The 17037-nt window shown below is 25.8% G+C and overlaps 1 protein-coding gene across 1 annotated transcript; it reads left to right on the forward strand.

Moving 5' to 3' along the window:
• The first annotated feature begins 9897 nt into the window (after positions 1–9897).
• LOC101208233 (F-box protein PP2-A14) lies at positions 9898–13348 on the forward strand. The gene is made up of 3 exons (XM_004143580.3): positions 9898–10432; positions 10537–10655; positions 12694–13348. Exons 1-3 carry the CDS (start codon positions 10115–10117, stop codon positions 13124–13126), a joined length of 870 nt encoding a protein of 289 aa, XP_004143628.1. The 5' UTR covers positions 9898–10114; the 3' UTR covers positions 13127–13348.
• Positions 13349–17037: the final 3689 nt, after the last annotated feature.

Genomic DNA, 17037 nt, shown 5'->3' on the forward strand with positions numbered 1-17037 from the left:
GAAATAATTTGTAAAAAATAATATAAAAACAACCCTTTTAATTCATCTAAAATTAATGATATATAAAACCCATAATTTTTCTTTAAAAGTATAATTATGGGTCTCTCTGTCCTCCTTTGATTTTTGACAAATTTTATATATTTTATCACATTGATTTATAAATATTGAGTTCACACCCTGCAATAATCATAATTGATACCTTATATATAATATAATTAGAGTTGTTTAATCACATTTAGTAAGGGCTTTGCAAATTTTTATATTCCAACATGCATTCGTAAAATCATATATGATATCTGTGTTGTTTATTTATGTTTTAATTAGTTAGGACTTTGGCAAATTTTATATACCAACATGCATTCAAATGGGACCTTTATGTTCTAATAATTGGGGCCAACAAGTTTTTTTCTTTTCTCCAAAGTACAACAAGATAAATAAAAATAAAAAATTTCTATTTTTGATTTTGAAAGAAAAAGTCTTGGCAAATTATTGTCTATGCTCACCTTATAAGGAATCTCAAGCTAATTGATTGATGCCAAATCTAAAATTTTAATTATAGTAAAAAAGTATATAAACTTATTCGTTTTAACGTTAATTTGATAGATCGATTATAAAATTTTACTATATTTATAATTATTTTTACTTGTTTTCTCTTTTTTCATGCATATGTGTGATATTTGATTCTCTTATTATGATCATAAAATTAAATATAATCTAACAACCAAAATAAACATAGTTGAAGTTGTGATAATTAGAGGTTGATAAGACAATATTTATATCAAATTTTGATAGAAAAAATGCAATAAGTTTATTTTAAACTTAAATGGGGCACGTACAAGAATCGTTAATTAGATTTCAAATAAAAAAAAAAATCGAAATGTATGAGTAGTCTTTCCATTCATACTTCTTAGAACCTAAGGTATATAAATACATTATTCAAGGAAGAACGATAAAAAATGACAAATTTGACATAGTATTTACAAAATATATAACTAAATTTCATATTCTATCAATAATAAACATTGATAGATAATATCATTCTATTAGTGACAATGATTCTTTTATGTTTCTATCAGTGACACTGATATCCTTATATCAAATTTTATCAATAATAAACATCGATAGAAGAATATCAATAATGATAATAGACAATGATAGAAGGATATCATTTTTTATTATTAATAAAATCTAAAATTTTATTATAGTTATTTATAAATATTTAAATTTATTCTACTATATTTGAAAATGTCCCTTATTTTGTTTGTTAGATCACTCTATATCATATTTCAATTTATTCTAGAACCTTTGATTTGAATTAAAACCAAACTTTTTGAGTGATATATTTAATTAAAATTTAAGCAATCATTGTGTATGCCAATAGTTTTATATGATGATATGCAACCTAACTAATGTAGAAATCTTTTTTTAAGAAAAAAACAACTAGATCAATACAATAAGATATACCTAATATCAAAGATTTTTAGTTCTCTTTCTAATTGAAATACAAAAAATGGGTTATTAGATATTAAATGATCTTGATGACACAATCAATAATTTGATTCCCCTTCCCCATATCTCATTTTAAAATAATAATTAAATGTACTCCAAAATTGATGGAGAAAATAAATAATCCCTTCACTAATATAAAATATCCTAAACAATACATGCTCTTTTAACTCAAGTTTTTAAATTTAGTTCAAAATATACAATTAGGAAATTTTCAACTTTTAATTTTTGTTTAACAATACTTATATTTTATTTAAATTGAATTACATTCATGTGAGCTACACCGCTGGTACGTATGTACATAAATAAATCAATATCATATCCAAATCAACTTAATTAAAGGCACGTTTGAAGAGCTAGAATGTAATCAAGATTACTGAAAATCATAAGAATATTGGAATGTGTGTCGAATTCAAACTGGAACAAAAATGAAATCTTAAAAACTAAAGACGATGAAAAATAGAGTTTAATTGAAAACTGTAGACAAAAAACAAATCGATCAATTTAATACTACAATTCATACTCATAACATTCAATTCAAACATGAATTATTTTGGATTACATCACACCATTTCATCTCATTACGAGTGCTCAAACACTTCCTAAAAAACTGACTTTCAAAACACAATTGGTCATAAAGTGTAAATATTTTGTCCACTTTAATATTTTGTTTCCGATAACTCTCCTACTTTTAGTAATATAAAGTTGTATATTTGGCAAAATGATGTGTGTGTATATATGTGTAAGGTAAGATGATGTGAATGCATTACACATGGATTGGATATTGTGAAAAGCTGACGTGGTGGATGTGTTGTTGGTGAGTATGTGCCACGTCAATAGGATAACAGCAAAACTCGATCCATATGAATGAGTGGATGTCTACGTATTGTCCCCTCCACAATAATTACAATACAAATTATTTTCAAATACAAAAAAGGGTGGTGACGTGTCTGCCCATTCAAAATCCATACATATACACACCCTACTTTATATTGTTTTATTATCATTATTATTATTATTAAGCCCTATAGTTCTTCTTTTTTTTCTTCTAATTTTTTTCTGTTTGTCTAATTACATTATATATATTTTTCATTATTGGTTTCGAGAAAGAAAAAACAGATCATAGTTCGAAATATTTTTGTTTCCCTTTACCAAAAACAATAATGATAAATCATGGAAATTAGGAATCGACAACACAATCACATCATTCTTCCTTTTTTCTTTCTTTGCTTCTTCTAGCAATGTTCTTGAATTCTCTAACTAATTTTCATCATCCAACTATAGTTTAATTAAGTGTTCTTATAGATTATGAAAATTTGGTATATAGCTTTTAGATGAACACGTCTCAAATAGCCTCTAGATTAAGTAATATATAATTAGAGAATTTAATTAAAGAAATTAAACAAAATCTAATAAAACAAACAAATTTGCATCAACAATTTCAAAATAATAATCACTTCAATTGAATTAAATTAAATTAAATTTTGTGTTTGGTTTAACCTTACATTTCTTTGTTTTTAATATATAAGTCTATTTACAAACAGTATTATTCTCTGGTCAATCTTAACTAACCATAAAATTAGGCTTAAACCAAACTTGTTTTTATTAAAAGAAATTATATTAAGATAGAACTTTTTATTGAGTTATTTGGCACTTTACATACTTTTTTTCTTCTAAGTTATCATCTTTACGTTATAATTAATATAATCCAAATAAAATGTATTTGTCTATCTTTAGGTTGTAATTTTAGTCTAGTGTTTAGAAAAGTGTACTATACAAATTATTTAATCCTAGAGGTAACTATATTTTGTATTTAGAATTATTCTCTTTAATAAAATTATGGTTAATTTTTATAAATATAACAAACCAGTAAAACATTTACCGTTTGTATAACAAAATGAAAAAACACGTGAAACTGTCTATTTTTTAAAAATATTTCAAATTTGCTCTTTCTTTTCGTCGTCTTTAATTTCTTCCTCTTTTGCGATTTTTTTTCTTTACATAGTTTTTTTCTCTTCTTCTCCAATTTTTCTTTTTATTTTTTTCAAATTGTTATTTGGTTCAAAATCATATACAAAGTATAAGATATCTATTTTTTAAAAAAAAAATAAATGTTATTTGGTTGTTCCAAATATAAAAGATCATGAAAAAAATGGTTCGAGTATTAGATATCCAAATCTAAATGATCGTGTGCAAAGAATCTTACAAGTAGCCAAATTTAAAAGATCAAATATAAACGATCGTATTCCAAATATAAACGATCATGAACCAAAAAATATTTGAAAAAAATCATTAAGATTTGACTATCTAAATTTAAACATTAAACGATCGTGTTCCAAAAATAAAAACGATTATGTACCAAAAAATCACCCAAAAAAATCGTTGAGCTCAAATCTTTTTTCTTTTTAGAAAATGGTACTTGTAGGATCCGTAGGTGCACCCAAGCATAGGGGATACAAAGTTCAGATCCATTACAAGTGGACTAGAGATAAGCCTCGAGTAAAGAGCTAACAAAAAACATTAATATTTAAAGCAATAGATGGGAAAGCAATAACTTTTGAAAAGCTTGCTTTTTGAAGACCACAAACAAGTGAGACTGCGTATATTCTCCATAAGCTAACAATAGAGTCATGGTTGTTGCTGAAATGCCTTCTATTCCTTTCTAACCAGATAACCCAAGTGGTGGCCACCAGGAGATTAAAGTGGATGGTATGTGGTCTCATTGTTATTTTTACACATGATGCACCAATTGACTACCAAAATCTAAACGATCGTGTAAGAAATAATAGTCAAATCTAAACGATGGATCAAACCCAAACAATCATGTAAGAAATAATAGTCAAATCTAAACGATCGTTTTCTAAATATATTACTCGCATTGGATGTCGATTAATCACGGACTTTTTCTATATTTTTCATTGTGAATCTGTAGATTTTTTTTGTTTTAAAATTATTCTATACTATATAAATATTTTATATTCTCCGTGTAATGTAACATTGATTTTTCTTTTACATTTTTTAACTTTATTTATGGATTCCATAGGTAACATTCAATCAACTCCTATTTAATTTCCATCAACATGTTTAAATAATATAACTAAGTTTTTTTAGGAAGAAGTTAAAAGGTATATTTTCCAAAAATGAAAACCTAGATGATACATAGTTACATTTTTCAGAAAAATTAAAAAGATTTTCGAAACATACACACTTTACCAAAAGTAAGGAAAAATCAAATAAGAAAAATGTGACTTGGGGTCTTAGTTTTATCAATATGGAAGAATAATTATTTTAATAAAAAATCAACAATAATAACTTTTTTTAAAAAAATTATTGCAAATAAAAACCGTTAAAATTATTGTTCGATAGAATATAAAATTTTATTATATTGTGTAATTCTTTAAAATTTTAAATTTTAAATAATTATATAAATATCAATTTATTTATTATAAAGCAATAAAATTATAATGTGTATGAAAGTTTCAACTTTCAACAAATATATATTTAAGTTCAGATCATTTTCACACATTTATATATCAGTCACGTTTCAAATTTAATTTTGAAAATGATTGATATTTTTTATTTTTCATTTCTTTGAAGGGATGAAAAAACTAAAAGGATATAACAAGGAAACATACTATAATATATTTGACCAAAAGCATAGGGAAAAATTCACAAACATCACCTATTTTCATTTTTCATTTTTATCTATTTAGTCAAGCACACTTTTAGTTTAATTATTCTTCAACTTTACTTTTCAATTTTTTAAATGATACATCTAAGCTCGTCACATGTTCCTACACTATACACTAATAATTGACAATTTTAGTCCTTATTAGATGCTTTCTAGTGATTGATATTGATTTTGTTCACTAACAAAAAAAAAAAAAAGGCCACAAACACAGGTAAGGATTACAACGAGAACATAAATATATTTTTTCTAGAATCAAACTCATTATTCTTTACCCAATCTTTTTCCAGCGACTTTGATGTAACATATAATATATGGTTAGATAGAAATTATTAGTAAATATAAGAAAATATAGCCTAAATTTGGTATGTATGTTATAAGTTGAGAGCCAAACGATGATTTTAAAATTTTAAAAATTCAGAAAATAAAATTAAACAAAAAAAAATGAAATATAGATCTTATTATAAATCACCCATGTGTCCAAACTCTCATAGGCTAGTCAATGCAAGTTGGAAGTAGTACAATAATTGATTAAACTTTGGCTAAAATGGTAAAATAAATAAACATGTGAAGCATAAGGTTGGATTATTTAAATTAAGATGAGATATGATTTTGTCTTTAATGGGGTGGGGTAACTGAATAACGTGAATGTACATGCATCATTTTGATTCTTAAATCACCTTAATTAAAGAGTATTAATTACCTTATTAATGTATATTATTATCATTATTTTATTTAACCAATTACCTTTTTTTCTTTTTTTTTTTTCCTCATAGGGGTTTGGGACCTATTAAAAATTTAAATATGGTTTTTTTTTCTCTTTTCAATTTGGATTGGATACTAAAATATTGTTTCTATACTTTTATTAGTTCGAAAATAAACCATCATTTTAGTTATTTAAATAATTTAGGTTGTGTTGTATAGATAAATTAAAAAGTTTTATTTTAAAAGATATCGAATCAAGGAATCAAAAGAATTAAGATTGTTTTCGTCATATTTGTCGTGAGAGGTTAGTAAAAGAGATGTGTAAGTCTTTCACCCACATAATAAAAATACGATAACAATGTGTGACCAACAATAAAGAATATGTTAATGTAGGTGTCCAACAACAGTCATCTTTAATGTTGGACATTATACGTTGTCCACGTTTTTTATTATCGACATTGAATGGCCAATTTGTCGTGGTGAACTAGTTAGGAAAAGAACAAGTTTCATATAAATCATTATCACCTTTGGCTATATATATATTATAATTGAATATATCATAAGGCAAATTGATATCAACGATATCTTCTTGTGTGGTGAAGATCAAAGAAATTGTTTTGTTTGTCAAGTAGGCCAAATTCACTCTATTATTACTTCACTTAATCTTCTTAAAATTAAATGCAATATTTGTTACACAATATTGTGTTTACTTGGTCAAGGTTATGGTAAAATTTATTACATTTTTGTGTATCTTTACATTTATTACATTTGTTTTCGTGTTAGTTTTATTTTTGCTATCTAAATTAATAAATGGTTGTTATATAAATATACATTTCAAAAGAGTAGGGACAAAAGGTGTCTATCTAAACTTGGTACATCATTTACCTAATATTTGAGTGTTGCAATGGATTCATATATGCTTCTACTTTTTAAAATTTTAATTCTCTTGAATCTAGTATGGGAAATAAAATCAGTTTATTATTTTTAAGTTTGTTAATTTATATTTCTTTAATACTTTCATCAACTTTATATCTCCAATTTTTTCATTTTTAAAAATTCAAGTCAAGTTTTGAAAACTAAAAAATATTGCTTGTAAGAACGTATTTTTGTGTTTTGGAATTTGACTAAAATTAATTAAATTATTGTCCTTAATAGATATGCAAATCATGGTAAAAAAATGAGCTTAATTAATTTTCAAAATCGAAATCGCTACCAAACTAAGTGCATCCAAAGTGAGCGCCCAAATTAAACTTTTGTCATGTGATTACGAGTATCTACTTACAATATGGGTGGTTAGTTTTGGATATTGCTAAGAGGGAAAAAAAAGTGTCATTTTTAGTGACAAAAGTGTTTTGCATTAAAGTGTGATTTAGATTTTAAAGATGTATCTTTATTATTAGGATGACATCTCTAGATATATGCAAATAAATTTTAGAGGCAAATAGCCTAAAGAAATAAGATTGTGAAATTATTATAGCCATCAAATTCAATAATAAAAGAAAAATATGGTAGAATAGAATCAGAAACACTGAAATTTAAAAACAAAACATTTATTGTAGAGTTAAATTTAATATCTAAATATTAGTTCAAAATATAAAAATCTGTTATTAATTTATTTATGAATGTGTTTTATGTTAAAAAAAAATTGTATGATTATTATATAATTTATAAAAAAAATGAAAATTTGATTCCATTTGAAATAATTTAAGATGTAGTTTTATAATTAGAATTAAAGAAATTTGTTTTAAATGACAAAATTGCTTAAAAAATTTTAAAATATAATTAAATGACATCACTAATAACATCTATCAATGTTTACCAATAACAGACGATAGTTGTCTACGATAGTGTGAAATGTGTATTAGTGTCTTTCATTGACAAAAAGGATCAGAAAGTAACCTCATATTGTGCAGAATTAAAATTTTCTAAAACTTTAAAATTGGTTGTCGTTAGGAGTTCAACGAAAGAATATTATTCCTACTTTTCAATTTGTTAGGGTTTTCGTATTCAATAGCAGTCACCTACTATTTCATGGATAGAATTGTAGATTGAACGTAACACTCAAAATTTAAATCGATTTGATTATTTGGTACCTTCAAAATGTTAATTGATATAACCCTAAAAGTTTAATGATTCATGCGAGACATTTTTCCAAAAACTTGTGTGTCTACCCCTCTAAATTTTACTAAATTATGGATACACCCCAGCTTCCAAGAAGTCTATTTTCACTGTTCTTTTCCCCCACATGCATCAATAACTCCCGGAATTAATGTTGATAATTGTAGATTTCTTTTTCATACCAATTTTGATTTTTGTATTCACTTATTTATTGCAGTAGAGTTTTGTTATTATATATTTATTATTTTCACACATCATTCTTAGTTTATGAACATTTTGTAAGAAGAGAAATATATATATTATTAAGATATTTGCAATTCGAGAATAGATATTTGCAAACTTATTTTCCAATATATCACCATCAAATATATATATATATGCATATATAATAGGGTGGGGCTAATAATTAACAAAAGAGGTCCAATTTAATTATAGGAGGATTAATTACTCTACATACCCCTAGTTTATTTATTTATTTGTGTAAAAATGTGAACTTTTTTCTCCCTCCTCATGATCACGAGGACTACATAATTATATAAAAATTAAAATAAAATATTGTTGACAATTACCTCGATAATCATTTTAGTTTTTGGATTTTTAGACTATATGTTTGATATAATGTTCTTTTTTTCTTGATTTCTTGTTTTTTTTAAAAAAAAAACTCGAAATATGAACTTATTTGTTAACTATTTTCTTTTAGTTTATCATATATTTTTTATTGTGTAGTTTAAATAATTTTTAATTATATGGTAGGGAAAATATATAACGTGCATTAAGAAAGAAAAATTATTAATAGTTAAATATATTATCTTAACAAAAAATAACAATAATGAGATTTGATTTGAAAGTATAATGTTACTTGAGTCCCATTCGTCTTAAATTATGTCTACTTGGTTATTATTACATATACGTGCTTTGGGTATATGCATGTTATGATTGTAAAATACTAAAGTAATGTTACATAGATGTTAAAATTGTTATTGTATGGATTTTGGAACTAGAGGTAAAATAGTCAACAAACAATAAACAAAGAGAAGAAAAGCAAAACGAAAAGAAAGATGAAATTGGTCGACCTCGACAAAGCCAAGGTCGAGCACATCAATAACGACTCAAAGTTGATAAGTCCAACATTAAGCTTAGTTAAAAAGAGATGAAACTTTAAAAGCAATATATAGGTAAAGAAATGTTGGGTTAGTCGACCCTGACCCAAAAGTAATTCATAAATAAACAACTTGATTGAAAACCCTAGTCGGATAAGGAATAGGAGAAAAGTCGAAACCAATAAATAAGACAATGAAAGAATACAAATAGGAGGTTAGTAATACTCTTTACTAGCTCATTCCATCCTTCTAACTTAAACATTGAAAGGATTGTTATGGTAATTTACACTGCACTAGTGTTCATATTATTTCTCTTTACTTGCAAACAAGCTCTGATTTTCCACTAAAATACAAGTTTATCAATTGATGTCTCATAAAGATCATCGGTAGCTTTCTTGGTCGAAATTTGACATGATGAACGCAAATGAAGAAAAAAAAACATTTCTTTTAAAAAATAATAAAAGCCATATATTGCAAAATTATAAATGTATAGTACATCAAAATAAAATTATGATAATTAATGTACAGATATACATATTAATATTGTAAAAAAAAATTAATTCATATAAATAAAAGGAAAGTGGATAGAGACGCGTAGGGTCTAAAAATACAAATTCCTCCTCCACCAAAAACAAATAATAATAACAATTCTCCCTCCACCACGGAAAGAAGAAAAGGGAAAAAGAAAAATTCCATGCACTTTTACGTAGACTACCTTTTTCTTTTAATTACATTCTTCCCCTTAATTAAAATTTCATTTCTCCAAAACCCCCTCCACTTTTTTAATATTCCTTCTTTTTCCCCCAATTTCCCCTCAGAATAAAAAAGAAAGAAAAAAAAAAAAGAAAAGAGCATGCTCATTATTGTTCATCATCATCATCTCTCCCTCTTCCAATCTCCCATGTCCCATCCTCTTAATTTCTCTCTACCATTACATAAACACACAAACACACCCCCCCTTCTAATTAATTAAATCCCTCTTAGCTTCCTCTCTTTTATGGGGGCTTCCTTTGCCAAGCTCTCCACCAATCTCCCACCTTCATCGTCTTCTACCAGCTCTTCTCTAGAAGACATCCCCGAAAATTGTATTTCCATTGTCTTGATGTACTTGGACCCTCCTGAGATCTGCAATCTTGCTTCTCTTAGCCATGCCTTTCGCTCCACTTCTTCCGCCGATTTCGTTTGGGAATCCAAACTCCCTTCTAATTACATCTTCTTGCTTCATCGAGTTCTTCAACTTCCACTATTGACCCACCCTAAGAAGGAGATCTTCGCTCGGCTTACTCGCCCATGTCCATTCGATCACGCCACTAAGGTAAATTTAATTTAATTCTTATATGAGATTTCAACTTTTTCTACCTTTTTTTGTTACAAATAATAAGGTGTTGATTGTTTATTATTTGTGTTTTGATTTTGTAGGAGTTTTGGTTGGATAAAAAATCTGGGAAAAACTTCATATCGATTTCATCTAAGGCTTTGAAGATTACTGGGATTGATGATAGAAGATATTGGAATTATATTCCAACTGATGAATCAAGGTGAGGAACAAATTAAATTACATTTTTTTTTTATAGAAAAGTAAAATAAATAAAAGTCTTTTTGGAATTTGAAAAAGGAGAAAGAAAGAAAAAAAGTGTGAAAGGGATTTAATTGGAAAGGGAAAGGATAATGACAGATGAGGACTTTTTCAAAGGTGTGTTGGCTACGGAGATTGATTCCTTCTTCTATTTTATTTTCCGCGTCATTAAATTATTTATTTTTATACTCTATTTCTTTTCTCTCTTTTTTTCTTCTTATTTTATATTTTTAACATTTTAAATATTTTTTGCAAGTTGCTAAATAAGAATTCTTCCTCTTTTTTCTTTTCCTTTTAATTTCTTATCATTTTTCTTTTTCTTTTTCCCCTCCACAGATGCTGATGGGTCTTAATTTCAAAAATAATATAGTGGAACAAAGATGGTGGATGATTGTTATATTATCTTTGGAATTTTTTTTAATTAAAAATCCTTTTTTCTTATATTTGAAATTTTATTGATTTTTGTAAAATAAACTAAAATATTTACAAACCACAACAAAATTTTGAATTTTATTGGTGATAGAAACGGATAAACTTCTATTATTGTCTATCAACGTTACTGATATACATATATCCGTGTCTATTAATATATATAATTTGAAATTTTGCTATATGTTGTAAATATTTTGTTAAATTTGCTATTTTTTTTTTTTTTACAATTCCACTCTTTTTAATTAGATAAATTATTTTTAAAATATCACCATCTATTTTAGCTAGCGATAGACCAATCAAATTACTATCGTGATATAGATAGACACATCTATCGTGTTTTATTTTATGGGTAGGTTGTGATATTTTATTATATTTATAAATGTTTTTATTTGTTTTTCTCCACCTTTAAAAATAGTCATTTTCATTGTTTATCTTTTATAATTAGAAAATTAAACTTATACACTAAAATTGAATAAGTTTCCAATTATGGAATATAAATAGTACTTTAACAGTTAACCAATCATTTTCTTGGAGAAAAAAATATTTGTTCAAACCTTCTTTCGTGAAATTATAATTAAGTTTTGCTTATTGTTTGTGATTTTTTAAATTTTAGATTTTGGTGAATCTTTTATTTATTCCATTTTTTCTTCTTCTTTTTTTCTTCCATTTTTAATTCTTTTGTTCATATTTGGCTTCAAATAAGAGTCTGGGCAGACCTTATATTATGTTTTTGTTAAACATCTTATTAACACATTATTTTAAAACTCCAAAATGATCACTCTTTTATCCCAATTTCCAAAAACTATAAACAACATCCATTTGATAATCTTTTTTGTTTTTCATTTTTTGTTTCTACCTAAACAAATTTGGCAATTATTACTTATTTTTTGTTTATGATAAAAGAGAATTAGAATTGGAAATTCGTTTAGTAGTAATTTCATCTTTCTTTGTTTTCTTTAATTAAAATAAAATTATTATTTTTACAGAAAATATAGTTCTTTCTCATTATTAAAAATTAAAAAAAAAGAGTTAAATTTCAAATTTAGCCATTTGATTCCTATCATTTATAATTAAAGTTTAGTTCTAAATTTATCAAAATCGTATCACTTTGTCTTTGATAATTATTTAGTTTTTTATTTTCATTTTTTGAAACTAAGCCTGCAATCCTCTTCTACCTCTACCATTCTCGTTTTGTTATCTATTTTTAATCTATATTTTCAAAAACCAAACAAAAATTTTGTTTTTAAAAATTTTACTCAATAATTAACTCCTTCCCTCTTGAGAAAAATGCAAACAGTTGTAACAAATAAAAAGAAATAGACTTAACATTAAAAAAAAAACAAAATGGTTATCAGCAAACCTAACCAGCTTAAAAACTCTCATTTCAAAAGTGAATATGACAAAAGGTTAATAAACTTTATAACTATATCACTTCACTATATTGCATATAGATCAAAAGTTAGAAGTTTAACTTAAAAAAAAAAAATCGAACCAACAACCTATTGGATATATTTAAGAGAGTTTTTCTTTTTTCTTTTTTCTTTTTTTGTTGTTGATATAATTGACAGGTATGGGTCAGTGGCATATTTGAAACAAATTTGGTGGGTTGAAATAGGAGGAGAAATGGAGTTTGAGTTACCAAAAGGAAAGTATAGTGTATATTTTAGGGTTCAATTGGGGAAAAGTTCAAAGAAATTTGGAAGAAGGTTTATAGATGTTGATGAAGTTCATGGATGGGAACTTAAACCAGTGAGATTTGAACTCTCAGTTTCCAACAACAATAATAAAAATGGCCAAAAGGTTTCATCTGAGTTTTATTTAAACCAGTTTGGGAAATGGGTTTTGTATAAAGTTGGAGATTTTTGTATTGAAAGTCCTAATTTTGTAGCACAGATTAAATTCTCTATGATTCAAATTGATTGTACTCATACTAAAGGTGGCCTTTCTGTGGACTCTGTCTTCATTTGTCCTAATGATTTTAAGCCCACCTTTAAATTATGATCACATTCTATTCATAGGGTTTTTCATTTTTTCATTTTTTTTTTTTAATTTTGTAGATCTCTGTTTTGGAAATAGTTTTTGGCTGAGATTTGTTGTTGTTTTTTGTATTTTTTTTCTTTTTGAGTTGAGTTTAGTTAGGATTGTACCAAAAATGTACTGGTTACGTTGTACAAAAATTCTTGAGAGGAATAATGAAATGGAAAAATATGTTTTTCTTTCATACTTTTTTTGGCCATTTTGTTTGGATAATGTCTTATAGTAATAAATTTCCATCCATATGTGAAATTTCAGGCTGAATTTATATCATACAAAAATCTACTAAACATGAAAATCAAATCTGTAACGGATTCACCAAATATACTTAGTTACTTACTAATTTTTAGGGATGTTTATATTGACGACGGAATTTCAATTTTTTTTTTCTTCTTTACTTTTTTTATTGAGAAACTTCATTTTACAACTCTACGCTTCAAACAGAACTGTCTAACTCTAACATGTTAACTATATACTCTACCTACAATCCATCTGACGTCCCAAATACCTATAAAAAAAATTTTCATAAGTTTTTTTCGTAGGAGTATCCATTGATGTTTGAGTAAAATTTATTCGATAAATCGATTTTTTAAACTTTGTTATCCTTGCAAGCTTTAAATCCACATTTGGTCAAATTTTATATTGATATGGACTCGATTGGGCTTCATAGATAGTCAAACTTTGCTTTTGGCTATACTTTGTTTGGATCCGCCTTCACCACCCACAATGTCAAATATGGCCCATCTCACTCTATAAAGAGTAGAAAGAGAGTACACAAATCTCTCATAATTCATTAGTAATAGACCAATATCTACAACATAATCTACTAGTGATAAAATAATGGATAGATTTTGACAAATTTTATTGTATTTATAATTTTTTAAAATGTTGTTATATACTTAATTATTTTAATTACTATAAAGATCAATTTTATGATAATCATTTACAACTTTGTAAGAAGAAATTGGAGTGGATGTAGCCCCAATCCGAAGTAGAAGTAGAAGCTTGCTCTAATCAAATTAAATCTCAATTTTATAAAATTTAAGTTAATTGGAGTTGGAATTGTTAGTGAAGTTCCAAAAACAAAAACAACCTTTAGAAACCACTTTTTTGTTTTAAAGTTATTAGTAAAAGGTAGATAAGAAGTCGAGGAATTTAAAGACTAAAAATTCAACTAAAAAAAGAGAAGTATATTAAGATTTCTCAAATTCATAGAATTGCTACTAAGGAAGATATGTAATTAAGAGGATTATTTGTCCTAATTTTCATTAACAAATGAGCAACATATCTTAAAATCAACAATTCCATATACTTTTTTAAACTTTCATTTTTTTGTAATTTAATATAATATATGTTAGCACATTAAATATGATATAGTGTTATGTGTCACTATCATACACGTTTTATTTGATACATTACATTTAACATATACACATATATATATTAACTCATGAACTTATAAATAGTCAACTAAAAGCCAACAATCCAAATTTTGTTTTATTATCATTTTTAAAAAAATTATTATTAAGATGTGTAGAAATTATTGGGTTTTTTTCCTTATTTATTTATTTAAGTGTGTATATATATCATAATAGGCTGATTTTTTTTTTAAATAATGATAAAATTGTTCTATTAATATTTTGAATGAATTCACAAACTTTATAACTTAACAATAGGTAACATCAACGACATATTTATTAAGAGGTCACATTATTGATTTTTGTATTTTATTATTAATTTTGATGTGTTAGATTACAATATTATTTTTAATTTAGCTTTATTTTGCTCAACGATCATTTGGTTATGAGTTTAAATCTTATATGCTACAATTGCTAAAATATATTTTATTTCAAATATCAATAATTTTTGTCCACAAATACCAAATTTCTTTATAAATTTCAATGATTTCCTAAAATGGAGAAAGATAATTTGATTTCCTAAGATAATTTTTTAAAAAGAGTGAAAAAAACTCATTTAAGATAAAACACTGTTATCTAACAATTTTTTTAAAAAAAATGCAACAAAGTCAAGGATTCAAACCAAAGTTGTCGGTTTTTCTTTATTGCTACAAACGTAGTGAATGTTATTGGAGCATCAGTGAAAAGTTAAGATAATTTTTAAATATTTTTAGTGTGTTTTATTATATAGTGCTCGATATCTTTTATATAAAATTTTTGGATCCGCCACTCTTAACCACTACATGTTGATAATTTAAATTAAGAATAGGAATGAGTTATCAATACTGGTCGATTAATAACTGATAAGATAAATGAATATGGAGCATGAAACAAGTCATAATAAACCCTTTCTCATTCATAAAGGTCGTAGTATGTGTAAACTTCCAGCTTTCAAAAGTCATATGTAATGTATATATATTTCAAGATTTTTATATATAAGAGTGAGGTAGGTTTATAACAACGATAGATTTTTTTTTTTTTTACTTTTAGATTTTGGGTCTAGTTTTTATTTAGTTATTGAGTTTCAACCTGCAACATTTTATCGTTGAATTTTTTCAATTTAGTTTCTAAGTTGTAATACTTAAATTTTGAGTTACTTTGGTCTCAACGTAGTAGAAGTGAACGTTAGTTAGTGGAAGTTGATTTTTCAACTAAAAGATACCAAATTGACTATAGTCGGTTCTTCAAACCGACCCAATCATGTAAGAGTACAAACTGATTATTGGTCAGTTTAAAATTTTAAGATTTTCAATGTAGTCATTATCAAAATACTCAAATTTAATTTTGCTGTTGAATTTGAACTTTGTTTTAATTTTATTGTTAGATTTCAAAATTTGTAGTTGGGTTCATTTTTTATTAGGCTGAAAATTCAAAACTATCAATTCATCCATTCATATAGTATTTTTGGTCTTTTTTTCTTTCTTTTTTTTTATTGTAATTTCACATTCACAAGGCACTTTAATACAAATAAACAAAACAAACCTTGTGTATAAAAAATATCTTAAAATACATTTTTTTAATGTTTAGGATTGAATTGACTTTTTAGAAGGTATTTAGGAGAGGGCGTAAAATTTTATATTCTATTAATGATAAATTTTGATTTACAGTTACAAACTTTTAATAATAAAAAAGAAGTATTTACAAAAGTAGTAAAAAAAATTATGATAATAAGGTCCATGTCAATACATTTTATAAATTGTAAAAATATCAAATTTAAAAACAGATAACCTTCTAATAGTCATCTGATAACCGTTTGATATATTATGTTTCATTTGGTAACGTTCTTGTTCTGTTCTCATTTTTTAAGAAACGGGTGTGTTTGGTAATGTTTAATGTTTCTCGTTCTAAAAAAAAGTAGAAACGTTTTTCATTTTATAAAGAATTATTGGGAACAAAAAAATAGTAGTTTCACTCGTTCCTGTTTCTCAATTATTTCTATTGATTTCTTTTTTCTTATTCTCAATTGTTTTTATTGATTTCATTTTCTTTTTTTCAATTCTTTTTATTGGTTTCCTTTTCCTTTTTTTTCAATTCTTTTTCTATTTTATTTTTCTTTTCCATTTTCCTCTTTTGATATTATCTGTTCTTCCTTTTATTTCCATCTTATTCTCCAAATAACCACTCTCCATGTGGTTTCTTTTATTCCCTCTTACTCTTATTTTCATCATCTTTCCCAAATAACCATCTTCTTCGTCTTCCTCTCATAGTCTTCGTTATCTTCCTTTTAGCCTCTCATCGTCTCCTCTACTACACGATGCCTTCATATTCGTTGAATCTGAGTTTTATTCTTCCTCTTTGCGTGAATTGTGTTTTCGACAAATTTGTGGGTTTTTGTCAGATCTGTGTTTTAGCCGTGAGTTTTTATGTTTTTTTTCGTGAGTTTCGGTCCTCCTCTTCGTCGTGAGTTTTCGTCTTTCTCTC

The sequence above is a fragment of the Cucumis sativus genome, chromosome 5 (assembly GCF_000004075.3).
Source record: "Cucumis sativus cultivar 9930 chromosome 5, Cucumber_9930_V3, whole genome shotgun sequence".
Lineage (NCBI taxonomy): Eukaryota > Viridiplantae > Streptophyta > Magnoliopsida > Cucurbitales > Cucurbitaceae > Cucumis > Cucumis sativus.

Excerpts from the sequence above, each read along its gene's own strand:
- LOC101208233 (XM_004143580.3), top strand. The coding sequence starts at position 10,115 with ATGGGGGCTTCCTTTGCCAAGCTCTCCACCAATCTCCCACCTTCATCG. Across the intron at positions 10,433-10,536 it reads CATTCGATCACGCCACTAAG|GAGTTTTGGTTGGATAAAAA; the intron begins GTAAATTTAATT and ends TTGATTTTGTAG. Across the intron at positions 10,656-12,693 it reads ATTCCAACTGATGAATCAAG|GTATGGGTCAGTGGCATATT; the intron begins GTGAGGAACAAA and ends TATAATTGACAG.